The sequence below is a fragment of the Nicotiana sylvestris genome, chromosome 12 (genome assembly GCF_000393655.2).
Source record: "Nicotiana sylvestris chromosome 12, ASM39365v2, whole genome shotgun sequence".
NCBI classification, from domain to species: Eukaryota; Viridiplantae; Streptophyta; class Magnoliopsida; order Solanales; family Solanaceae; genus Nicotiana; species Nicotiana sylvestris.
This window is the reverse complement of record NC_091068.1, coordinates 160,502,221-160,528,757: the sequence shown is the minus strand read 5'-3', so window position 1 is coordinate 160,528,757 and position 26,537 is coordinate 160,502,221. Positions and strand designations below refer to the sequence as shown.

At 37.1% G+C, this 26,537-nt stretch overlaps 1 protein-coding gene across 1 annotated transcript; it reads right to left on the bottom strand.

Annotated features, from left to right (window-relative positions):
• Positions 1-3,624: 3,624 nt before the first annotated feature.
• On the bottom strand, positions 3,625-7,412 carry LOC104226583 (caffeoyl-CoA O-methyltransferase 5). Its single transcript, XM_009778611.2, has 5 exons — positions 7,246-7,412; positions 6,993-7,072; positions 6,201-6,345; positions 4,970-5,101; positions 3,625-4,157 (listed from the first exon to the last, which is right to left on the bottom strand). The coding sequence occupies exons 1-5, from the start codon at positions 7,315-7,317 to the stop codon at positions 3,864-3,866; spliced, it is 723 nt and encodes a 240-aa protein (XP_009776913.1). The 5' UTR covers positions 7,318-7,412; the 3' UTR covers positions 3,625-3,863.
• Positions 7,413-26,537: the final 19,125 nt, after the last annotated feature.

The following is a 26,537-nucleotide window of genomic DNA, read 5'->3' as shown; positions in this document are numbered from 1 at the left end:
CACTTAGCTCGCCCTTAAGCCCCTCTACCTCTGCTGCCTTTGCATTCAACTTAGCGGTCAAACCGGCCACCTTTGCCTGCAAGTCGGCATTTTCGACCATCACCCCCCTACTCAACCCAAGTTCATCGTCCTTTACCTTAAGGGAAGCCTCGAGCTCACTATTGCGAGCAACAACCTTCATGAGCTCCTCATCCCGCTCCTTCAACTCTTCGATCTTATGCTCCAATTGGTCCTCCCGTTGTTTGAGCCCCTCACGAAACAACTGAAACTTAGGGTCCTGATGATAAATGTCGGCCATCACACGATGCTTAGCACGATACTGTTGATATTTGGACGACATCTTCTCATAAAGGCCCGTCATTTTTCTCTCCCTACGCTCTCGCTCAATCTCCATGATGAGGGTCTTACAAAAAAGGGGAGAAGTTAGAAACAAAATGCAGAACAACGATCACCACACAAACCCAACGACGAAAAGGGGAGGAAAGGCACCTTCCTGCAAAGCCATACCGGTGACTTTCTGAGACAACTCCACGTCACTCATCGCCCTAAGCACCTCGTTCTCAGGGGCATCACATATATGAGCTAGAGCATATGCCACTTGCTCGCAGTTCAACAACAAGTTGTAGTCCCCCGGAATGACTATGTGACGATTAGACCCTTCCGTTCTAATCTCCACATAAGTATGGCAACCTACAAACTCACTGACATCCTTTGGGTCGACATCTGAGCCTGAGTCGTCACCCTCAACACGACGACCTCCAACATTGGATGATGCATCACCCTCAACTGAGTGCACCGAGCCAGCTCCTGGGTAAGCTCCTTCCACTCGGGGAGACCTCCCCGACAAGATGGCATCACCATAAAAGTGGGCATGGGTGCCGTCTACGGCGTCTTGCTTCTGTTAGCGTCCCCGGCCAGGCCCTTTACAAGCTCCATCCTTCTCCTTTTTCTCGATAGCGGCTCGTCCTCATTAGAGGACTCGTCCAAAGGATGTGAAGCCGGTACTGAAGAAGCCTCCTCCCTCACGACCACGATTCGAGAGGGATCTTCTAATTGAATAGGTTGGGGATGGCCCTCTCGAATAGACTTACTCAAAACAAATTGCGCGTCTGCGACAGTAAAGGCCTGACGAAACGCAGGGACTGGCACCCTCCGCTTGGAAGCTCCACGACCTGTCATCACGGAGGGTCGTATTAATAAACAAGGTTGTACGGCCAATGAAGTGGTAAGGAAAATATTTACCAGAAGAGACTCTAGGCCCGTAACGCTTCACGAAGGCAGGCCAATCACGAGTCTCTGCTATATGAGGCAAAATACGGGCTACCCAACCCTTGATATCCGCAATAGGGCGAGGCGGACGTCCTAGAGCTGCGAACAGGAAACAAACAAACTTTAAAATAAATACAGACGAAGGAAGATTAAAACAAGTAGTGACACTTACGAGTCTCATTCCATCGCTCCGGGAACCTGGCGGAATCAGAAACGACATGTTCGATTTTGACGAAGAAGTACTTGTGCCAAAACTTGCGGCTTGCCCGGTCATCTGTCCCGACCACCAGCCTTTTCGTTCCACGAAGCCTCAAATACACCATGGTACCCCTATGGAAACCGGGCGTGAACAGGTGCAAAAGGTGGTGGACAGAAATGTTACACTCCGCCAACTCTGCATACTTGGTCAGCAACAGAAGTACCTTGAGCGTATATGGCGAAAGTTGTGCTGGACAAACTTGGTAGAACCTACAGAATTCTTCCGCTAAGGGGAAGAGAGGAAGAGTATAGCCGATCATGAAAGGGTACTCATAGAAAGCACAGTACCCAGATCTGTGGGCATTCACGTAATCTTTCCCTGTTGGAACCATTTCTACATGAGCGGGAATGCCATACTTTACACGAAGAGCATCGATATGAACTTGCTCCATCTCAGAAAATACGGGGTCCGGAGTAGGAGGGGGATCTTTGAGGAAGTCACTCTGGGATAAGGAATGCCTCGGTAGTAACTCCTCCACCGTCGGAAGGCTGTCACCCTCTTCTACCACCGTATCTTCGCCGCTAGAAGGGGGCGCCGTGGACAACGAGGTGGCTTCAGGAACCTCTTTACGAGAACGACGAGACCTCGGCATAATATCGTTCAAAGAAATAACAACACAAAAGGAAGAAGGAAGAAGAAGCTTCAAATGAAGAACGTAAGAAGAAATAAAAGGATATGAGAGTAAATTAGGAAGAGTGAAAGAAGGTGAAATGGTTAAAAAATTTCGAAAAAACAAACCCTTCACCTATTTATAGGGTTGGGTGGCGCCAGAATCGAGGCGGCAGGTCATAAAGCAGCGCAAGAATCAAAGCATCAAGCCATCAATTCCTGCCTCGAAAACCTGCGTGATGATGATGCACGTGAAGCTGACATCATTTCCCGGTAAAGTGTATCACTCGATGTCTTGCTGAACAGGCTGACCGTCCCTCGTTGGCCACGTCGTAACGTTTTAACGGATCAAATTTCTCCATAAGAACGCATGAAGTCCACTCATCGAGGACGCTCCCGGTTGCAACCTCGACAAGCGGAGGGACTAACTGTAAGGGTCCAAATTTGACCGACCACGACCAAGGACGAGTACGACAAACGACAGGGTCTATTTGAGTCGACGTCCCGAGGGAGGCGACCTTAAGGCAAAGAAGAGATTATACGACCCTTGTAATAGTGTAAGCCCATTAGGGGACATTAGGAATATTCCATCGAATATTCCTTATATTTTGTCTTTTACAATTTAAGGGAGACAATAACCTTGTAATAGGGAAGAAGGACTCTCGAAAGATTATGATTCTTGAATGAAAAGAAACTTAACGTCCATCTTCTCTTTATCTATTATTCTTTCTAGAGATTATTATATTCAGCTAAAATTTACCCCTTCATTTTTAATTAATTTGTTCAAAAAGGTTTTAATATCTTTTGAGTCAAACAAAGAGTACTTTCATTGCTAATTTAGAAAAATTCACATACATTATATGACATTTATATAGTCTACTGGAGATTGAAAAATGAACCAGATGAAGAAATAAAAAAAAAAAAGTCTTATCACCTTCTATGTCGTTCCAAATTTCTTTTGTGGAATTTAAGTCTTCATATCATTGACTAGAAAATTGTAAAGTTAAGCAAAAGTTCATCTAATCTATTGTAAAACTTATTGTACTCGACACAAAATTCTGAAAGGAAATTAAAATAGTATAAGCTTTTTAAATTACTCCACAAACATCCGAGCAAAAGAGAAAAGAGAGGGGCAAACCATCCTAATAAAAGTTGAGCAAATTACTACACATTCAAATTGTTAAATAATTTCTATTTTTAAAATAATTATCAATGAGAAATTTCCAGATATGATTACCTTGTAATCTGTAGAATCGACATGAAAATAGAAAAATTGCTTTACATAAAATTGACAAAGTTAAAAAATATTCAATACTAGCAATGTAAGAAGCAACAAATATCAAGAATTGTTATAATTTTAAGCTCTGCATAATAAATCCCATGAAGCAAAATGAGCTTTTCAAAATCAAAAGAACAACTAAAAATGAGATACGAGAAGCATGAACTTTATACTGAAAAATAAATAAATAAAAAGGATGGAACAAATGTTAAAGTTTAAACCATGACCCTATTCTGGAATATTTCATTCTAATACTTGCAAGTTTTAATTATGAGAAATACATTGAGATACAATCTTTTACCATTACAGATATTGAATAATATGATACTCGTAGCTCAAAAGGAAGTCCTCCCTTACATTATAAACCAAAAGAGAAACAAAGAAAGAAAAGTTTTTTTTTTTTTTTATAATTAGAAATAAAAAAGAAACAAAAGAATATTGGAATGATCAGCTGATGCGGCGGCACAAGGTAATGCCATCACCAACAGGTAGCATACAAATCTCAATCCTAGGATCAACGGCTAGGGCTTTGTTAAGCTCCAATACAAAGTCCCTGTAATACCTTACGTATTTCCTCATTGGTGCATCGGGTGGAGCCACCACAGAACCATTCCATAGGGTGTTGTCGTACCCAATCAAACCACCAACTTTCACCAAATCTATTATCCTTTTGTGATAGTTAATGTAGTTGTCCTTGTCAGCGTCCACAAATATGAAATCATATGTGCCATGATTCTTTTTCTGAAACCAAAATTGAAATGAAAATTATTAGTGTTTGTGGGCATTTGGACATAAAAATTGTAAAATTTCGAAAAGATGTGGAAATAATTTTCAAGTAAAAATGATATTTGAAAGTTAGAGTTGTGTTTGGACATGAATATAATTTTGAGTTATTTTTTATTTTTGTGAGTGATTTGAAGAGAAAATTTTGAAAAACAACCTTTTGGAGTTTTCAAGTGAAAATCGAAGATTTCATGGCCAAACGTTGATTTCGAAGAAAAAAAAGTGATTTTTTTTGTATGGCCAAACAACCCCTTAGTGAAGGAATCCCTAAACTAAATAAGACGCTTATAATCGGGATCATGCCATATTAGTTCTTTCAATCACTATTACATATGTCGCACTTACAGTGGCAAAGAGTTTGATAAGACTTTCGGATAAGAAAGATTAATCCCGAATAAGCTTCACCAAATTCTCATTATCTATAGGAAAATATTTTTTTGTCAAGTCAGTCTGGTCGAAAAGAAGCTCTCAAGGAGCTAAGTATAGTTTTTCGAGCTCTTGCTACGATTAAACAAACCTTTCTGGATTATTAATCTAATGCAAAAACAATTATAATATCCTAAGTTCTTTGTAACGTTGTAAAGTTTGTTTAGCTCTTGGTGTGGTTTCAAATTAAAAGTTATATAAAAATTCAAATAGCTGAATTTACACTTGTAACCAAAAAAGAAGATAATAATCTACTAGAAACTATATCAATAATAAAAAAATAGTAGCATTAAAGAGATAATTAAAAGCAAATGATAAGTGGATTTGGGAAGGAGTAAACTCACATCTTCAACCAATTGATCAAGAACAGGCAAAGCAGGGCCTTCTCTAAATTCAATTTTGTGAGCCACACCGGCCTTTTCTATTATGGGCAATCCTATTTCGTAATTTTCCCTGTTAATGTCCATTGCTAATATCTGCATAAAAGAAAGAAGTTATAAAAAATTAGATTTTTGGTCATGCTAATGGGCAAACGGGATATGCAAAAGAAAAAGAAAAGAAATATTTGCCGTATATATCTTATTGTTCTTAATTATATCATTATATATGGCAGGGGCGGATTTACCTTGGGCAAAGTGGTGTCACGTGACACCGCTTCATCGAATTTTTTTACTTATTGCTTATAAATAATTAAAATGCAGAACTAAACAAACGTATAATTTAGTTGAAGTGGCTGGCATGATTTGCTAGGTAGCTCATGTGGTGAAGTGCTCTAGCTTTTTATCTCGCGTCATGGGTTCGAACATGACAGATTAATTATGAGTTTTTAAGTAATTGTTTGATGCCTTTTATAAAATGAAAGTACATTTAGTATATTTCTAGTGAGGTTATTTTGAATATATTTTAAAAAATAAAAGTTTATCAAGGAGAGTTGTTATATAATTGAGTTGTGTTTTATTAATATGATTCGAGTTATATTTTTTTAATATGATATTTATTTATTGTTTATAGTATAAAATCATAACACCGCTTATGAAAAATTCTGCGTACGCCACTGATATATGGTATTTATGTTTAAAAATACGATTTTCTTTGGAAGAAAAAGAAATAATATGCCAACGAAAAATTTATTTATTTGTTTCTCCTAACTCTCTTGCTTTCTTTCTTTAATTCAAGTCCAATACCCTCTCATAGGAACTTTCTTTTCTCTTTTTATTCCTTTTCTCTTAGCTAGGGACAATTCTGGTGGAGCTACCAAAACAACTAGAGAAAAAACAAATAGTTCTTTCTCGTTAAACAAGAATGAACCTAATATTAGTTGGGGAGTCAAACAATGTCTTGTTTTATTATATTTTTTGCATTTTTTTTTAAATATTTTAAATTGTTAATTATTATAACTTATAATATTTTTTATGTAGTTTTTAAATATGTAAATATATTCCAAGAAATTACAGAATCTATGTCCGAATTTACACAAAAAATTAGTCAATTTACTCCAAAAAGATTCAAACAAATTGAAACCGAGGGAATAATATAATTCGATCGTTATCCCCTATGAAATAATTAATATTATACCTTTCCATCATCGGGGATAGCAAGGGCAGTAGCAAGGAGGGAGTAGCCAGTGTAAACTCCAATCTCCATTGTATTTTTAGCATTAATCAACTTCAACAACATGTTCAAGAACTGTCCTTCATCCGCTGATGTTGTCATTAAATTCCTGTTAATTTCCAACATTTTCATATTTAAATTATTTAGTCAAAAAAATAAAGGAAAAAAAAAACTACTCCCTCCATCCCAATTTATATGGCATGAATAAACAAAATATTGAGGAATTATCCATACGTACAATCATAATTATTGATCCGGGTCTTTTCCACAGGGAATCTTGTGTTCAAATAGAAGCACAAGTGATGTGGATTATTCAAGAATCGAAGTCGATTTGCTTTATAAAAAGAAGATCTCAATGAACTTTTATGAAATGGTTTCGCGGGATTCAGCCAATTGTCTTGATCGTGGAATATCATTGAGAAATAGGAATCCAGGTTATCAAAGGATTTCCTACGATTATTTTTAGTATATGAAATGAGTCAATCATCCACTATTATATGGATTTCGAGAGTTAAACAAGTTATTGCAATTTTTTCATATGCATTTTAAATATTTTGAATTGTTACTTATTACATCTTGTATTATTTTTACATAGTATTAAAAAAATATATATTTTATTATTCCAAAAATTTAAAAAATATGTCCAAATTCATGGTCAAAAATTAGAAATTTGATTCTTGATATTCGAATAACGACACATAAATTGAGATAGAGGGAATAGTACATATAATTGTTCTGCAAATGTAATTTACTCACCATGGATGCTTAGCAGTCACCTCCCTGAGCTCTTTCATGGATTCTGGCTCTCTTGGGTATACACTGGTTTCAAGTATGTACTGTCACAAGTAGAAAATTAAATGCCAATATAATCAGGAATATAGAAACATGTTTGTATATGTATGTAATCAATAAAGTTATTAACTCTAAATCTTAATTAAGATACTAGCGATTGCTATCTAAAACACAAAAAGAAAACACAAAATTTCATTTTTAGAGGAAATAATTATACCTGGTAAAGAGCGTCACTTTGCAAAAGACTCTTGTGGCCAACCTCTTGGTGTTTAATTCCATTCTCTGCCATTTCTTTGATGTTTTTTTGCTACTTTTCTCTCCTTTAGGCCAATCTTTTTAGGCTTTTCTTCTGTTTGATTGTTGATTTTCTATGTTTTTCTGAGTTTGGAATCAAGGGAATGGAATGTATATATAGACACAAGGGAGTCTGGTTTGGACCTTGTTCATTAATTATCAGCATTATTGTTTTTATTTTATTACTATTATTTTATCTATCAAGTTTATCATTACTTTTATATCTTTTAATTTGGTTATCTTTACTATTTTGCTATCAATATATTTTTTCCCAATATTTTCATCTTAACTTTTTTACTCATATATTTTTTACGCCTATTTTGAAAATGCTTTTCTTGAGTCAAGGTTTTATAAATATTTTTACCTCACACAAGGTAGGAGTATGGTGTACGTACATCCGATCCTCCCCAAAGCCCGCTTGTGAGAATAACGGACATGTTATTGTTGAACTTACGTGGCTTTCTTGCGCATGGACCGGCCGCCAACCGGGTCCGTGGTTGGTAAGTTTCGTCAACAGTGTGAGGCTATGTGTGGACCCCACCATTGTGGGACCAAACGAAGTAGTTAAGGATGGCTCTCAATCGTTAGATGATATCACCAGAAACCACATTCAACGGCTGGATTTATTTCAAAGACTTAGTAATAGATAATGGAAATATAATACAAGTAGTCTATTTGTTTTCATTTGGCCTTGATTAGGAAGAGAGAACTTTTATTAAAGTCATGCAGAAGTTGTTTTACTTTGTGAAATGTTTAAGAAAAATTATTAATTAACATAAAAATTAAACTCTTAAGTTTATAAAGACACCTAATTGAGAAAAGATCAAACAGAGAGTGAAAGAAAATGGTAATCTAATCTCCAATAAAAGGGTACTCCTAGAAAGCGCAGTACCCAAGTTTGTGGACATCTACGAAATATCTCCCCGCCGGAACTATATCTACATACAAAATGAGACTTAAAAAAGTTCTCGAGAATAATTTTGACAATAGAAACTATAAAAATTAAACTCTTAAGTTAAGATTTTGGTTTAAATATCATCATAGTTTTATTTCTTCTTTTTCATTCATTGGTCCACCCTACCCCAACCAAAAAATATAAATATTAGAAGTATATATATATCCGAAGAAGTTTGGTGGGTGGGTGGGTGAGGAAAGCAATAGGGAACATTGGCAAGTCTTTTAAGTAGGACGTGCACACAAAAAGGAAGTTAATTGAGTAGGGATGGTTCTTCATTTTCAAAGTTGGTGGGAGGTTGGTGCAAAGAATTTGGATCCACATACATTTGTTGATAAGAATAAATACATAAACTAATATAACATGCATAGATAGTTGGTAAAATGGTGACCCATGGGCCATGACGACCATATGTACTCTTCTACTTTTTTTCCTCTTTCTTTCGTTCCTTTGTTGTCCATTTTGATATTCTATGATTCACCCGAATAATGAATATGTAGTTCGATCCTTTTTATTTTAAACTTTTTAGTAGATGGATAAGGAATGCGGAGTAATATGTCTAATTATTATATAAAGAAGAGTTGTAAATTATAGAACTTCTTGTTCGAATAGGAATATTTCAGTTTTTCTCGCTCGTTCGAGTAGGAATATTAAGGCTTTTTGGCATATTGGTTTAGCTGTATATTATATTATCTTAGAGTAGGTCAGAGGTTTGACTATGTACAACCTCCATTTTTTTAACAAAGAGGCTCAAAATTAACCTAGCTTTAACAATATATATGTAACTATTTACAACAAGTCTTATTTGATGTAAAAATAAAATAAACGGTAATAAGGAATTGATAAAAAAGCAGTAATAGCGTAACGATAATTTACAGCCTAAGAGCTAAATTCGTTTATTTATGAAAGTCACTCAATATCTTGGTAGTTCTAATTTTGTTGCTGCTCATGATCAATGGAAATTTATGAGTAAAGTTTGGCTTCTTGTCTTATCAAATGTATCCAAATATACGAAGTCTACACAGTTAAATATCAGGTTTACAGATTAGTTTTAGAACTGTTTGTCTTTTTTGATTGTATTCGTGTTCTTTATTTCTCAACGGAAGTGCCAATATATATACTTATCTAAGAGATACTTGAGCAAAATTATGGGTGCGTTTGGTATGGAGGAAAAAATTTCTGAAAAATATTTTTCAATTGTTGTTTTGTTTGGCTGGTTAATTAAGATGTTTGAGGAAAATATTTTTTTAAGAAAATAAATTTCGAAAAAATCAGAAAATGACTTCCCTAGTGGAAATAACAATAACAATAACAACAACAACAACAATCCAGTGAAATAGTTCACAAGTGGGATTCGGGGAGGGTAGTGACTACGCAGACCTTACCCCTACCGCGAGGGAGTAGAGAGACTATTTTCGAAAGACCTTCGGCTCAAGAACCCTAGTGGAAATAAGAAAAATAAATTTAATAATGTTGATTATCCCCATGCACCCCAACCCCCTTCACCCAGCCCTACCCCAGAGGCGTCTCAATGGTGTTGGAGGCCTAAAGACAAGCCATGATAAGATGCCTTAAACTTGTTTAATAATTTTAGATATTTTTCTTTATTTTTTTTTTTAACTTTTTGATATGCAATTTAACCAATTCATTTAATCTTTATTGAAATATTACTAACTTTTGAAAAGATTTTCTTAAGTTTAATTTTGATTTTTTCCACACGATCGTCAACATAAGGGAATTTGTATTTACAAAGATGATAAACAAATCAACTATAGTTTTTCACAATCTAATTAGCTTGAATCTTACCTACAAAAACCTTGAAAGAAAATATCTTACAAAATTAAAGTTGTAAATAAAATTTGTTCAAGTTAGAGTGAGAACAACTAGAAAGTAAATACAGATTTAATTGCCTTTTACTTTCATTAGAATTTCTCAACCAACTACAAAGAAAAATCACATAACAAGTATAATAAATATTTAAATTACATATAAAAAGAGTAGCTTTTGGGGCCTTGTTTACCCTTAAAATTGGATAACAATTAAACTTATAATGTGATTTTAAGGACACGTGATTTCACCTAATACCAATTGATAAATGTAAAGATTAGTAATAGAAATTGACAATAAGATAAATCAAACCAATGTGATGAACAAGTGTGACCTTCAAGCTAAATCACCTTTGAATCAACTGAATATGCTATTGAAAACGTATGAACTCTAATAGTAAAGCCTAAGAGAATATAAGAGAGATAGATGTAATATATTGCTTGATTATCAGTCAATGTGTACGTCCCCTTACAAGATAATTGAGGGCCTTTTTATATAGTAGAAGAATTCTATTTATGGTATAATTCTAATTACGGAAGTAAATCTCATGATTGGCTAAATTACCGGTCCTAACTTGATATGTGCCGAGATCTCCGCTACGATTCTTGCCCGATTACGGATATCTCGGCTTTCTATTATTCGACCTCGCAGACTTCTTTCGATCTCTCTCGATTTCTTTCTTACTTCGGTCTCGACCACGGTTGGTCTCGATCTTGATCGGCCATTGATCCACGAGCTTACCAACCCATATCCGTACCATGACCTGATATAACCGAGGCCGAGCCTAGATATTCCACCTCGATTTCGGTCAGTCATACAAAAGTAGGCAAACCCGATTTTGACCATATACAGATAGTCCCCTTATTCTTTGGAGTGTAATGACAAGAAGCGAATTGAGTCCGAGTTCTTTTGCCTCTTCTTCTCAAAGCACCAAATATTCCAATCTCTATTCTTCCTTGCTCCCAAAAACAATATGGCCAAAATATCTAAAACCGTTCCGCAAAAGGAAACTGCTCAGGTTCGGGCAAAAGAGGTTGCCGAGCGCGCCAAGTGTCAGTCTCGGAGGGAGACCCTTGAAAAAACCCATGCTCGGGGCTTTGATATTTCGACTAAGATTGATGGACCCCGAATGACCATTTGTAATAGAGTTTGAGTAGCTCTTAGGCTTAACAGTCGAGTGAGGATTTTCTCGAACTCGAAGTAAAGTTAACCCTTAGGCTTTATAGATAGTCCCCGAGTGAGAGTTTGCTCGAACTCGGGTTAAGATAGCCCTTGGGCTTTTATGATCGAGTGAGGACTTTCTCGAACTCGAAGTGAAGTTAGCCCTTAGGCTTTATAGTAGAGTGAGGATTTTCTCAAACCCAAAATAAAGTTAGCTCTTAGGCTTTATAGATAGTCCCCGAGTGAGAGTTTGCTCGAACTCTGATTACACTACCAGAAAATTGGCCTATTGGAACGAATATTTTTGTGACGGTTCAACAACCGTTCCTATAGATAAGTTATTGGAATGGTTCCAACCGTTGTAATATTACATGGGTGATATTAGCACACTTTGGCTATAAAACCGTTCCCATTAATTAGCAACCGTTCCCATAGGGGTTTATTTTTTGCAATGCTTATGCTAACCGTGTCAATAAATAAATATATTGCCACGAATCTTGAAATTAATACAATGGGAACGTTTGTTATTTCCCTCCTAAAATTTTGGCCCCCTTGAAGTTTCGTAAAATTCGTGCTAGAACCCCTATTTTTACATAAATTTCTTTTTGTCTTAATTAATTTCTATACCTAATAAAATTAAAAATAATTAATGGCTATCGAAAGGCCATCCCTCTCAAAAGGGACTTCACCGAGAACGACGACTCTGTAACAACCATCGAAAGGCAGCCATCAACCGCCGACTCTGCCACCATCCCGCCGTCAACGTCCACAGTAGAACCTCCGACTATGTAACAGCTATGGCCGTCAACAACCACCTCCTTCTACGGCCGTCAACAACAACCACCATCCCGTTGTCAACAAAATTGTTCCAGCTCTTTGAGTAGTTCCAAGATTTGATTTTCTTTTTTCTTCACCCATAAACTTTATCTCCTCCACCTGAAATAACCACCTTCTTCTATTAATCCAAGCTCCACATTTTCAAATAGCCCTAAAATTGTAGGGTTTTTTCTCCACTAAGCTCGACCACCTCCTTTTGCAATTTCTTAATAGTTGAGCCATAATTTGCAGATTCCATTAGTGAGGAAGAAATTGCAACTGATAGCTGTGGGATAAATCACGGTAAGTGTTTTTTAATCTCTTTTGTATTTAATCACGGTAAGTTTAGATAATTGCATTCGATAGTTGTGTTTTTGAACCATAAGCAAGAAACTCCAGTTTATGTGTTTGTCGTTGTAACTTACCTTCAATTGATATGTTACAATGTTGTCAGAATATGTCGTGTTAACTGGAAAATGGTAAGGGCTTTCAATCGCAAAATCGTTTTTTCATATAATGTTGACTTGGAATTTGCTAAGGAGCAAATATATGCTGTTGCAACTTTCTTTTCTTTCAGAACACTCTGAATTCATAGCTGATATGATTTCTTATTATCGAAGTTACCATTAAAATTGTATACACAAAGTGATACATATCTCTACGTAGGTTAAACTGATCATATGTTTTCTTCTCAATGTGGAAAGTACTAACACTATTTGGAAATCATGAGCTTCTTGATTAGTTTTAGATTCCATCCGGAGCTATTTTTGGGCTAAATTTTGTAGCCGAATTGTGGTTATTTATATTACAAGAACTCACTTATAGGTGAGTATCTGATATAAGCACATCTAATTGATATCTAGTACATCAAAGTAAATAAAGAGTCCATGTAATCAGGTGGCTATTTAGGTTTTCACATTATACTTAATTTGAGCCTAATATGGATAAGAGTTAACTTTGCTTACCTTGAATATTAATTTTGGTGATTTGAATATGTTATATAGGATAATTATGGATACGGTGACAAAAGTTGGATGAATCTCCTAAGATGGACAGATGAGTATATCTGTGGAGTGAATAAAATTAATTAACAATAGTAATTGATGATTATCTTTGCTTTGTACTATTGTGGAGTGAAAGAGCGTAAGCAAATTGTGCTAAATCAGAACAATCAACTCATAGGTCCTACTGATGAAGAGGTAAATGAGTTGGGTAGCTTCATCGGTACATTGGCAATGAATGCAACCTTTTGTTCTCTTAATGTGTTTAATTGAAGGAAACTTGAGACAAAAGAAGATATGTGAAAATATATCAAGGTTTGAAGTCACAATATTTAATAGGTGTGTGTGGATATTTCATATTGTTATACTAACCTAAATGCATTAAATTTGTAGCGAAAATATGACATTCATGAAGATGCAAAAAAGTGAGTTTTTCAATCAATTCAAAATACTTGGAGAAAGTATAAAAATCAGTTAAAGAAAGACCATTTTGAACCCTATGAGAATGACGAGCTTCGAATGGAGAATGAATCCAGGATTACGAGTTGATCCTAACATGCTAGCTTTCAATGCTCGTTCACCTGGAGAAGCTTCCTTTGCACAACAAGCTGTTATGCAACTAATCAATCGTCTATATCTACTGGGACTAACAATCAATGTCAGTACATACTCCAAACGTTACACCCCTTCTGTTGCTTTTCTACCACTGCTCTCTCTCTCTGTTCTATTTTTTTTTAGAGGGAAGTTAGTAAGATGGCTTAGTCTAGTTAGTTTAGTCATTTTTTAACTTCGCCTCCGGCCCTTTATCATCGCGTAGTTCTGTGGTTGCCTTGACGACTCTTTGTTGTTGTATACTTGCAAAGAAAGATGCCACTTTTCTCATTCCATTTTAGCTCCCAATCCCTACTTAGCCATAAGAAACAGAGGATGTTAGCTTGAAGAAGTATCACAATGATCAGTCCTAGTGTTTTGAAAGTTTTTAAGGAATATGATCTTTCAAAGTAAAACAAAATCCAATGCAAATGTCATTATGCCTTTACTCTTGTTTCCTTCAAATTGTAGAACGTGCGGGTTCATAATGCAGTTTTTTCCCAATCTATTAGGGAGAATTCTACTTCTAGAACTAAAGAATTGAAATATGAAATTAATATTATGAACTCAAAAGTAAATGTCTATGAGAACAATTTTTTTCTCCATAAAGTTATCAGATTAGAATACTGGAAAATACATTTTATATTTATCAAAATTTCTCCTCCCGTATATTTGAATTTTGGTAGTTTTCCATGAAAACTGAAGTGTTTTACATTAAATAAGTATTTACAATTCCAATCTACTAAAATTCTCTAAAAGACTAGTTGTATCTGGTAGTAAGTATAATGTATCAAGATTTAGGCTTCAACCACTCTCCTTCGAGGAGATTTTACTCTGTATACATGTTCTTCTCATATGCATTTATCTACCTTAACAATCCAATGTCCTATATTTTCCATTCCTTGAGCCGTAACCTTTTTTGACTTTGCACCAATTCTGGTCAGCAACAGCCCTTCTCCTACGACGCGTCCTCCTGTTTGTTGACCTGCTGCCACCAGTGCAAGGGTGGTGAAGTCTGCAACATTTGCACAAGCAACTACCATAAGTTGTACATTATTTCCTGTTGCGAGCGCGGAGATGAACTCTGCTCTGTTTGGTTCTGTAGCTCTCTTTCCCTGAATCAGATCAACATAACATTCAACTTGAGGAGAAAAAATCATTTGAATTGTATATCAGATTGCACATATGATAAGTTCATAATTATACTTACCATGTTCATGGTTTAGAGAAAAGATTTAGTGGCATTTTCAGCAGACCAACAACCCATTTTCTGTTTCTTTGTAATTTTCTCTTGATATTTTTTCCAATTTTTTAAAGAAGTAGAGAGCTAGAGATGTATTTAAGCCTGCTTGGGTTAGTTTGGTAAAACATCTACATTTATATACAGGGCAGGTAGAACCTATGTCCATGTGGAATTTAATTAGTAAAAATTCTCAAGTTGGTGTTACAAAATAAAATATACTAGATATTAATAAGAAAGGACGACTTTTTCTTTAATATTCATGGAATTAAGATTGCCATAGGAGAATTGCATAATGTCAAAATGTCTTGTTTCTTGTTGATACTGTCTTGTTTCTTCCTGTTTAAAAACCTAATACTGCCTTGTTTCTTACTGAGCTACAACTTAACAACGAATTGCAGCAATTAAAAAGTTGAAATCTAGGTTGTTTCTGATCGGTTTTCTGCAGTAATTTTGGCAGCAAATCTGCACGGGTGAGCTCTCAAGTTAGTTGTTTTTTTGGTTTAAGTCAAATCTGCACGGGTGGATATGGTAATATCCTTTTTTCTTCCTATTGATGTGCCTATTTCAGTATTATTGGTATCCAACTTCTTTGTGACCGACTGAGAGTCAATGGTTGAGGTTGTAGTTGTGGTTGGGACTTGGTACTTATGTGTTAAACTTGATTGTCTTGTTTGGGGTTCCTGCGTTTTCGGGCATTACATTGCTAAGAAATAGCTCTAAGGTTCATTCTTGTAGCAATTTTGGATTAATGTTGCATTATATGTTTAGAATTGGACAGTGATATAGATATGTATCTAAGTTTACTGAGGACTTCACTGACTTGGTTAGAATGCGTATAAAAATCACACCTTCTAATTGGTCTGTATCTTAATAACTCTATCCAATATTCTTATCTCCACCACATATATCTGAATAACAAAACGTTTGAACATTTAATTTAATATTAATTGACTGAAACACTAAGTTCTTAACAAATTAAAAACTACAGCATGTAGCAGACTTTCTATATAAAATTAAAAGTCAGAGTATAAATGTGTTTTTGTACTTAAATAGTCTCCAGCAAATAGGAATTACTTCACTTGGAGAAAAAATATACCTCTGACCTTTCCCAAACTCTTTTTCTTAACCCTTTTGTGAGGTTGGTCACCACAACATATCCCACAACCGAGGCTTGACCACCAGAGTAGCCTGCAATTCATAACAACAAGAATGGTAATAATGATAGGATAGATAAAGAACAACCTCCAAAGAAGGCCATTACCCAAAATTTAAAGCTTACTCTTAACATTGTCTCAGCCTCAGCTTTTAATAAGTACTACTATAAAGTTGCTAGTTGCTGCTTCATTTTTCAAAATATTTTAAGTCCAAAAGTTGTTGCCTTTACATATTTAAGTGGGTAAGTGTAATAATCTTGATTTCTTGCTTCATGTTTTAACTTGTTTTAGAGGTTTCTGACTTTGTCAAATGTAATCTTGGAATAATATTGGAAGAAATTGAATTTGTAAGTTGCTTCTTCTATTGTCTAATATATATAGTCCAATGACTTGATGTCTTTACATATTTACCTGAGTAAGTTCAAAGATTTTGATTTCTTGCTTCATATGTGCACTTTCTAGATGTTTATTACTTAGTCAATATACTCTGTATCAGATTGGAAGACTTGATTTCTGAAGCTGTCTTTTTTTAATATATAGTTCATAATTGTTAGCTGCTTTTACAACTTAGTTGGGTGTAAGTGTAGTGATCTTGATTTCTTACTTCAAATGGAAGAAATGTACAATCAGATCATGTTATTTTATTCATAAAAGTTAGCTGAAGCTGTTCCATTACTTTTATTCCTTTGAAAAAGTAATGGAAGTACAATCAGATCATGTTGTTTCATTCAGAAGTTTAAAACTGTTAATAACTTTATTTATCCTCTTTTGTAGGTGGAGTAGATCAAGAAATGGATGATGAAGAAGAACTAGACCTTACTTGAGATAGAAGTTTGAATTGTTATAGATGAATGTTCTAGGAATCTTTTGTTATCAACATTTTTGAAACTTACTTACTCTCTTGAAATGTACTAAACTTATGCACTTGGGGTACAACATTTGCTTTATGGATATTATTTGCTTGAATGATAATTTTACATTATTAATAGTTTCATTTTATGATGTATTTAAAAACTAGTGTTATTATTATTTTGTTATATATATAAATATTTATTTATAACAAGTGCTATATTTTGGTTTTAATTGAACTGATACAATAGCCTACTAGAACCGTTGCAATAGAACACAAATGACGTTCTAGTAGACAATGTAAACCGTTGCAATAGATCCTATAAAATATTCCAAATTGATCTATAAACCGTTCCAAATACAAATATAACCTTTGCAGTAGATCCGATAAAATATTCCAAATTGATCTATAAACCGTTCCAAATACAAATATAACCGTTGCGATAGCTTACAAAAATCGTTGCTATATCCATACATAACCGTAACAATAGCTTACATAAGTGTTGCTTTAAATAATATGGTAACCGTTAAGAACCGTTTTGTAAACAATATATTAACGGTTTTGAACCGTTCCAATTGAAAAAAATAAACGTTCCAACAAAGAAGGTGAAAATCGTTGCGATAGACGTATCTATAGTCACGGTGATGCAAAACATTACACGAACCATTCCAATAGGCCTATTGGCACGCGGGCAGATGTAACCGGTTATGAACCGTTCCAGTATACCTATGGCAACGGTTACATAGTCTATGGAAATGGTTGTCCAACCGTTACCGTAGACCAATTTTTCAGTAGTGTTAAGATAGCTCTTGGGATTTTATGATTGAGTGAGGACTTGCTCGAACTCGAAGTGAAGTTAGCCCTTAGGCTTTACAATCGAATGATGATTTGCTCGAACTCGAAGTAATGTTAACCCTTAGGCTTTATAGATAGTCCTCGAGTGAGAGTTTGCTCGAACTCATGTTAAGATAACCCTTGGGCTTTTATAATCGAGTGAGGACTTGCTCAAAATCGAAGTGAAGTTAGCCCTTAGGCTTTATAGCCGAGTGAGGATTTGCTTGAAGTCGAAGTAAAGTTAGCCCTTTGGCTTTATAGATAGTCCCCGAGTGAGAGTTTGCTCGAACTCGGGTTAAGATAGCCCTTGGGCTTTTATGATCGAGTGAGGACTTGCTCGAACTTGAAGTGAAGTTAGCCCTTAGGCTTTATAATCGAGTGAGAATTTGCTTGAACTCGAAGTAAAGTTAGCCCTTAGGATTTATAGATAGTCCCCGAGTAAGAGTTTTCTCGAACTCGGGTTAAGATAGCCCTTGGGCTTTTATGATCGAATGAGGAATTGCTCAAACTCGAAGTGAAGTTAGCCCTTAGGCTTTATAGTCGAGTGAGGATTTGCTCGAACTAGAAGCAAAGTTAGCCCTTAGGCTTTATAGTCGAGTGAGGATTTGTTCGAACTCGAAGCAAAGTTAGCCCTTAGGCTTTATAGATAGTCCCCGAGTGAGAGTTTGCTCGAACTCGGGGTTAAGATAGCCCTTGGGCTTTTATGATCGTGAGAGGACTTGCTTGAACTCGAAGTGAGGTTAGCCCTTAGGCTTTATAGATAGTCCCGAGTGAGAGTTTGCTCGAACTCGGGTTAAGATAGCCCTTGGGCTTTTATGATCGAGTGAGGACTTACTCGAACTCGAAGTAGAAGTAGCCCTTAGGCCTTTGTATTTGTTAGGGATTTCGGACGTCTCCGATCCGCGTTAATTTGGTTGTAGCCTCTTTAGTTCGGAACTTACCCTATGGGCGTATTTTCTGTTTCACCTCGAGCTTACCCGAAGTGTTAGTCCCCGAGTGGGGTGGCCGTGGCCTGTAAAATCGAAGGTCGGCTTTAAGGTCTTATGGTCTCAAAATTTTAGTAGCTCGATTTTGTTTGTTTTTCGGATGGCAGTCCTCAAGCGTGGGGTTAATTGTTCGAACTTCCGTCATGATCGGCCCTTAAGCCTGTTTACACAATAGATCAAGAGTATGAAGTAGGAAATTTTCCTAAAGGCATGAGATATCGGCAAGGAAAAATACTCCTCTCAATAGATGATTATACATGCGGGCATGTTTGATGTTAGGGCTTGAGTAACCTATATGGGCACAGTTCATTTGACCGTTTTACCCTTACAACATTTTCCTATCGAGACCTCGCTGTCACGAAGTAATTTCTTTGCAATAAAGTAGACATTCGAGGATAATTCCCCCCAGTACTCTAGGCTTATTGTAGGGAACCTCCTGTTGAATTGCTCTAAGTTAGCACGAACAATGGTTGCCTCATTAAAAATCTCGCCAGAAAAACCATTTAGGACAAAAATCGGTCTAAGAGAAAAAGAGTGCAACACATGCTTTAAGATCCAAAGCTTCGTGCCGATCCTTGTCGATATCATACAAGTGTTAGTCAAAAAAATAGAAAGAATTAGAATGGGGTCGCACCTTCATTCGGATTTTGGATATTTAATGTGATCTTCCTCAGTATCAAGCCCCCGTGAATTTTGACCTCGATCATTTCTCCTCTCATTTTATGTGAAGCTTCGCCCAGACCCGCTGCCTCTAGGTCTCCGTTGTACGGTTGATATCGATCTCTATTCGACCTCGGCTCTCGATCGATGTCCCTTTTGATCCTATCCATGGGTATGCTAGGATAAACAGACCCTGAAGGAATCCCCAATTGATCATCATCGACCCTAATCTTTGACTAATATCAATTATGTATGTCGGCCCAAGTGACAGCCAGGTACTCGATTAAACTTTGCTTCAACTGCTCTGAAGCTATGGAACTCCAAGTGTTGTGACCTTGATTGAAAGCTTGAACAACCCAGTCATCAGTGACCGGAGGCAAATCCATTCTCTCCGCTTGGAACCGAGATATGAATTCCCTAAGCATCTCGTTATCTTTCTGCCTTACCTTGAAAATGTCCGACTTCCTTGTTGCAACTTTAATGGCTCCAGCGTGTGCCTTTACAAAAGAATCTGCAAGTATAGCAACGAATCAATAAAATTAGGGGGTAAGTTATAATACCATATTAAGGCACCTTTCGATAGAGTCTCCCCGAACTTCTTCACCAGTACGAATTTAATTTCGTCATCTTCCAAGTCATTTCCTTTGATGGTGCACGTATATAAGGTGACGTGTTTATTCGGATCGGTCGTCCCCTTGTACTCTGGAATCTTGGGCATACAAAACTTCTTGGGGATTGGCTTCGGAGCTGCACTAGGGGGAAGGGTCTTTGCACGAACTTTTTACAATCTAGTCCTTCCAATATCGGTGGTGCTCCCGAAATTTGATCAACTTGGGAGTTGTACGCTTCTACCCTTTTGTCGTTTTTCTCAATCTTGTTCTCCCCCGATTCGATCCGTTTTGTGAGTTCTTCGAGCATATTTGTAATGGCGGGGTCAGTCCCTGATTCGTTCTTATTTGGCCTCTCCGGAACTGGTTCGACTCTGTGAACAACTTCTAGTGAGGGTTCGAGCTGGATTCTAATTTTGGAGTTGTGCTATTGTAGCTTGTTGAGTCTAAAACATTTCAAATATCATTCGAAGACTAATTCCGCCCTCTTCACCGCTCTGTGCATTCTGATCGGCCGCTCAAGCATCTCTGCGGACGCTATTTTCAGGATCGATGCCCAAATTTCCATTAATGCCAATATGGGAGCTGACGCCAATTAGGTTCTTGGCCGGAGACCTATTGGGGTTGACTGGAGGCACTCTATTTCCCGGGGCGGCTATGTTGTTATTTTCACCGTAGCAGCCGAGGCCATTGTCTGTATGTGTAGGTGCTACTCGAGAGTTTGACATGTTTATTCTGAAATGAAAAACACTTACAAGTACAAGCGTAAAGCAGTGTGTGTTATGAGAATTAATACCAAGCAATCACTATTATCCTTAGCCCCACGATGGGTGCCAAACTATTTATCCTTAAAATTGGATAACAATTAAACCTATAATGTGGTTTTAAGGACATGTGATTTCACCTAATACCAATTGATAAGTATAAAGATTAGTAATAGAAATTGACAATAAGATAAAGCAAACCAATGTGATGAACAATTGTGGCCTTCAAGCTAAATCACCTTCGAATCAATTGAATATGCTGTTGAAAAAGTATGAACTAGAATTGTAAAACTTAAGAGAATATAAGAGAGGAAGATGTAATATATTGCTTGATTATCAGTCAATGTATCCGTCCCCTTACAAGGTGATTGGGGGCCTTTTTGTATAGTAGATGAATCCTATTTATGGTATAATTCTAGTTACGGAAGTAAATCCCATGTTGGACTAAATAACCGATCCTGACTTGATATGTGCTGAGATCTCTGCTACGATTCTTGCCCGATCACGGAATCTCGGCTTTCTGTTATTCGACCTGGCAGGCTTCCTTCGATCTCGTTCGATTTATTTCTTACTTAGGTCTCGACTACGGCTGGTCTCGATCTTAATCGGCCATTGATCCACGAGCTTACCAACCTATATCTGTACCATGACCCGATATAATTGAGGCTGAGCCTAGATATTCCACCCCGATTTCGGTCAGTTATACAAAAATAGGCAAACTCGATTTTGACCGTATACAAGCCTTTAATTTTGTGAGGTGACTGCTTTAGCAGCGTGGAGGTTAACCACCTATGCCCTACCCTTGAACCCCCCCCCCCCCCAAATCATCCTACTTCTCGCCTCTCACTCCTCGCTCCTCAACCCTATATCCTCCCACCCTCACTCCCGACCCTCCATCCACTCCTTTAATGTTCTCTATATATATATATGCTCCAGAAATAGTATTTTTTTCCCATAGTTATCAATAAACATCAAAAAAACATGCCAGAAAATCACTTAATTTATATATATGAAAACACCTTCCTTCGTACCAAATACACCTTATTTTGAATTTATATACTCCACTTATTATCACATGAAGATATTTCGATTAGCGAAGTATCATTTTCTGTAGCCCGCAAATGTAAGCATATGAATGTGAAATATAAGACGAGAATCCTTATTTTAAGAATTGGGATCTTGCATTCCTAGAAAGAGTTTTTTTTTTTTTTTGACAAACAAAGATAAATATTTATATAGAGTTACGAAACATTCTAGAAAGAGGTTCATATATACGTTGTCGATTATGTTTATCAAGCACGGTAATTTAGATCCTCTTTATTTAGCTTTCACTTATATTAAGTTCTTTGTATACTTGAATAAACTCTATTTAATCCCCTTAACATTTTGAATGAAACAATAATTCCTTTAGATCGGAACAAAGAATCCTCCTTTACTTTAAAGTCAATATAATTGTCAAATAAAGATATTGTCGAAACTTTTAAAATATCATTTATTAGCGTGGAACATTACTTTAATGATGAGTCAATTTTATGTAATTAATGAACTTTCATTTAATTTTTTATGTCACGCTTCATTACATATTTCATGGTCTATTATTTCAAAATATTTCATTACTTTTTAAATATGATCATACATCAACAATATAATAGACCGTTGATGACTCCAAATACTCTTATTGGGAGTCGTTTGGGCACCTTGATATCAACTCAACATATCCTGAAGTTGAATAAGATCCAAGTGCTTAGTCTTTTGAAACATATATGTATACGGTTAAAATCGAGCTTTTTCTTTTGTATGACTAGTCGAAACGGGAACATAATAGGTCAAAGTTCAACCTCGTGTTATATGGAACCATGGTGCCAGGTTAGATTGCCGAACTCGTGACCCAGAGATCGATCCAGATCGAGATCGAGCAAGATCGAAACCGAGCAACATAGAGATCGAGCGAGATCGAGGGAAGCTTACCGAGCCAAATAACGGAAAGCCAAAATATCTGCAATCGGGCTAGGATCACGGCGAAAATTCCAGCACGTATCAAGAAGAGGCCGATTAAATAGCTAATCATGGGATTTCTCACCCCATATAGAATTGTATCAAGAGTAGGACTCCCCTAATATATAAAGGGGGTCTGATCATATATATAAAAAAGGATATCCACGCAATACAAAGCAATATCCTGTCATTTTCTAGCTTTCATTATCTTGTTATTCTGTTCATAAGCCAGTTGAAACATCTTTTGGTTCAAGGGTGACTGAACTCGAGGGCCAAAACTATTTAATTTGTGTGGTTTGCATTGATTCTTTTATTGTCAATTTTAATATTAATTTATTCTTCTTAATTTGTACTAAGTTATATCACGTGTCCTTAAAATCGTGTATAAATTCATTTGTTATCCGATTTTAGGATAAACAGTTTGGCGCCTACCGTAGGGCTAAGGATAATAGTAATTACCTGGTACAAACTTTTGTGACACACACTATTTTACACTTGTTCTTTGAAGTATTTTGATCATAGACTAAAAAATGCCGAATTCTCTGTAAGCACCCCAACACATAGACAATGATTTCGGCCACCACCGCGAAAATGATAACATAGCACCAGGGAACGATGTACCCCCGGTTGGCCTCGATAGAGTCCCGGCTATAGATCCAATCGATGACAGTTCACATGTAGCCATAAATGGAAATTTTGCCGTCAATCCCGAAGGCAGCGTCCGTGGGAATGCTCGATCAGTCGCTCAGAGCGCACGTGGCGGTGAAGATGGCGGGATCAGCCTGCAGGTGATCTTCGAAATGTTGCAGGATCAGCAGGCAATAATAGCCCAGCTCTAAAACCAGAATCACACACCGAGCATGGTCAACTTCGAGCCATCCCAGGAAGTTGTTCACATGGTCGAATCGGTTTCAAGAAAATCGAGCGAGAAAGAATCGGAGACCAATCTTGCTATCATAAAGATGCTCGAAGAACTGATAAAGCAAATCTAGTTGGGGGGAAAAGAAGATCGAGGAAAACGACAAGAAGGTGGAAACTTATAACTCCAGGATCGATCAAATCTCGGGGGCGCGACCAATATTGAAGGGACTGGATTCCAAAAAGTTCGTACAAAAACCTTCCCCCCGAGTGCGGCTCCGAAGCCAATCCCCAAGAAATTCTACATGCCTGAGATTCCTAAGTAGAATGGGACAATCGATCCAAACGAGCACGTCACCTCTTACACGTGTGCTATCAAAGGGAATGACCTAGAGGACGACGAGATCGAATCTGTCCTTCTAAATAAATTCGGAGAGACCCTATCAAAGGGAGCTATGATATGGTACCATAATTTACCACCTAATTCTATTAACTCATTTGCTATGCTTGCAGATTTTTTCGTAAAGGCACACGCCGGGGCCATTAAGGTCGAAACCAGAAAGTCGGACCTTTTCAAGGTAAGGCAGAAGGACAACGAAATGCTCAAGGAATTTATGTATCTATTCCAAATGGAACGGATGGACTTGCCACCGGTCGCTGATGATTAGGCTGTTCAAACTTTAACTCAAGGGCTCAACGTTCGAAGCTTAGTGGCTTCGCAACAATTAAAGCAAAATTTGATAGAATACCCAGTTGTCACTTGGGCCGATGTACATAATCTATATCAATCAAAGATCAGGGTTGGGTACAATCAACTTGGGGCTCCTTCAGGGCCCGTTTATCTTATCATACCCATCGGTAGAATCAAGAAGGATATTGACCGAGAACCAAGGTTGAATAGAGATCGATATCAGCCGTATAATGGAGATAGTAGGAGCGGCTGATCTGTGCAAAATTCTCCACAAAATGAAAGGAGAAATGATCGAGGTCAGAGCTCTCTAGGACTCATAAGCAAGAACGGCTTCAAAAGACCTATTGGATCCAAAGAGGCACCACAATTGTCAGTGTATAATTTTAATGTTGATGCGACTGCCATCGTATTGGCTATCGGGCGCATCAAAGAAACCAAGTGGCCTCGACCTTTGCTAACTGATCTAACACAAAGGTATCCCAACCAAATATATAAGTATCATGGCACACATGGCCACAGGATGGAAGAATGTCGGCAATTGAGGGAAGAAGTAGCCTGGTTGTTTAACTACGGTCACATTCGAGAATTTCTGAGTGACCTAGCTAAGAATCACTTCAGAAACAGGGATTTCAACAAATAAAATGAACAAGACAAACCCCAGCACGTCATCCATATGATCATCGGAGGGGTCAATGTTTCCCAAGGTTCGATGATGAAACGCACCAAAGTGTCAATCAGAAGGGAAAAACGGACTCGAGATTACCTACCAGAAGTGACTCTATCTTTAAACGAAGAGGATGCAGAAGGAATCATACAACCCCATAACAATGCACTGATAATTTCTACACTTATGAATAAAACTCGAGTTAAACGTGTGCTAATTGATCCAGGTCGCTCGGCCAACATCATTCGATTGAGGGTCGTAGAACAACTCGGCCTACAGGACCAGATCGTACCTGCAGCCCGAGTTCTAAACGGATTCAACATGGCTTGCGAAACTACTAAGGGAGAAGTAACGTTGCTGGTAAACGTATCCGGTGCCACCCAGGAGACCAAGTTTTATGTAATTGAGGGGGACATGAGATATAACGCCCTGTTCAGAAGATCATAGATCCACAACATGAGGGTCATGCCCTCGACCTTCACCAGGTATTAAAATTTCCAACACCGGAGGGGATAAAGATGGTTTACAGGGAACAACCTGCCGCAAAGGAGATGTTTTCCGTCGATGAAGTAATTCCAATATCAACACTCTCATATACAAAGGACTCAGGTTCGAAAGCGAAACAAGAAGCCAAATCATCGATGTCAGCCTCGACCCGATCGAACGAACAAGGGATTGACGAAGATGATGATTACGATGTTACTCAATCCTTTATACCTCTCGATGATTCTAATGCTACCAAATCAACGGTTGAAGAGCTGGAGTAGATTGTGCTGATCGAATATTTACCCGATCGAAAGGTATACCTGGGCATGGGGTTAACTCCCAAGCTCAGGAAAAAACTCATTCAATTTCTTAAAGCTAATATAGATTGTTTTTCTTGGTCCCATCTCGATATGACAGGGATCCTATCGGAGATCACTACTCACAAGCTAAGCTTGGACCCAAAATTCCATCCGATAAAGCAAAAAATGAAACCCTAGTCTGAGATCAAGCATGCCTTCATCAAGGACGAGGTAACTAAACTCCTTAAAATAGGGTCCATCCGGGAGGTGAATACACAGAATGGTTAGCAAACGTAGTAGTAGTTCCTAAAAAAGGAACAAATTGAGAATGTATGTGGATAGTAAAGATCTAAATAAGCCATTCCCCAAAGATTCTTTCCCTTTGCCTAACATCAATCACATAATCGATGCCATGAAAGGCCACAAAATTCTCAGTTTTCTCGATGCCTATTCCGGGTACAACCAAATACGGATGAACTCGGGTGACTAAGAAAAAACCTCTTTTATCACTAAGTATGGCACATACTGCTATAACATAATGCCATTTGGATTAAGAAATGTCGGTGCCACTTACTAACAACTAGTAAACCAAATATCCGAAGAACAAATAGGAAAAACCATGGAAGTTTATATTGATGATATGTTATTTAAGTCCCTAAGAGCAGAGGACCATTTAAAGCATTTGCAGGAAACCTTCAGTATATTGAAGAAATACAACATGAAGCTGAATCCGGAAAAGTGTGCGTTCGAGGTCGGGTCCAGTAAATTTCTC

Bases quoted from the DNA above. Each gene is read 5' to 3' on its own strand.
- LOC104226583 (XM_009778611.2), bottom strand. From the start codon at position 7,317: ATGGCAGAGAATGGAATTAAACACCAAGAGGTTGGCCACAAGAGTCTT. The intron at 5,102-6,200 runs GTATAATATTAA...TCTTTTATGCAG, and splicing joins CTATCCCCGATGATGGAAAG to ATATTAGCAATGGACATTAA. The intron at 4,158-4,969 runs GTGAGTTTACTC...TTTTGGTTTCAG, and splicing joins TTGATCAATTGGTTGAAGAT to AAAAAGAATCATGGCACATA.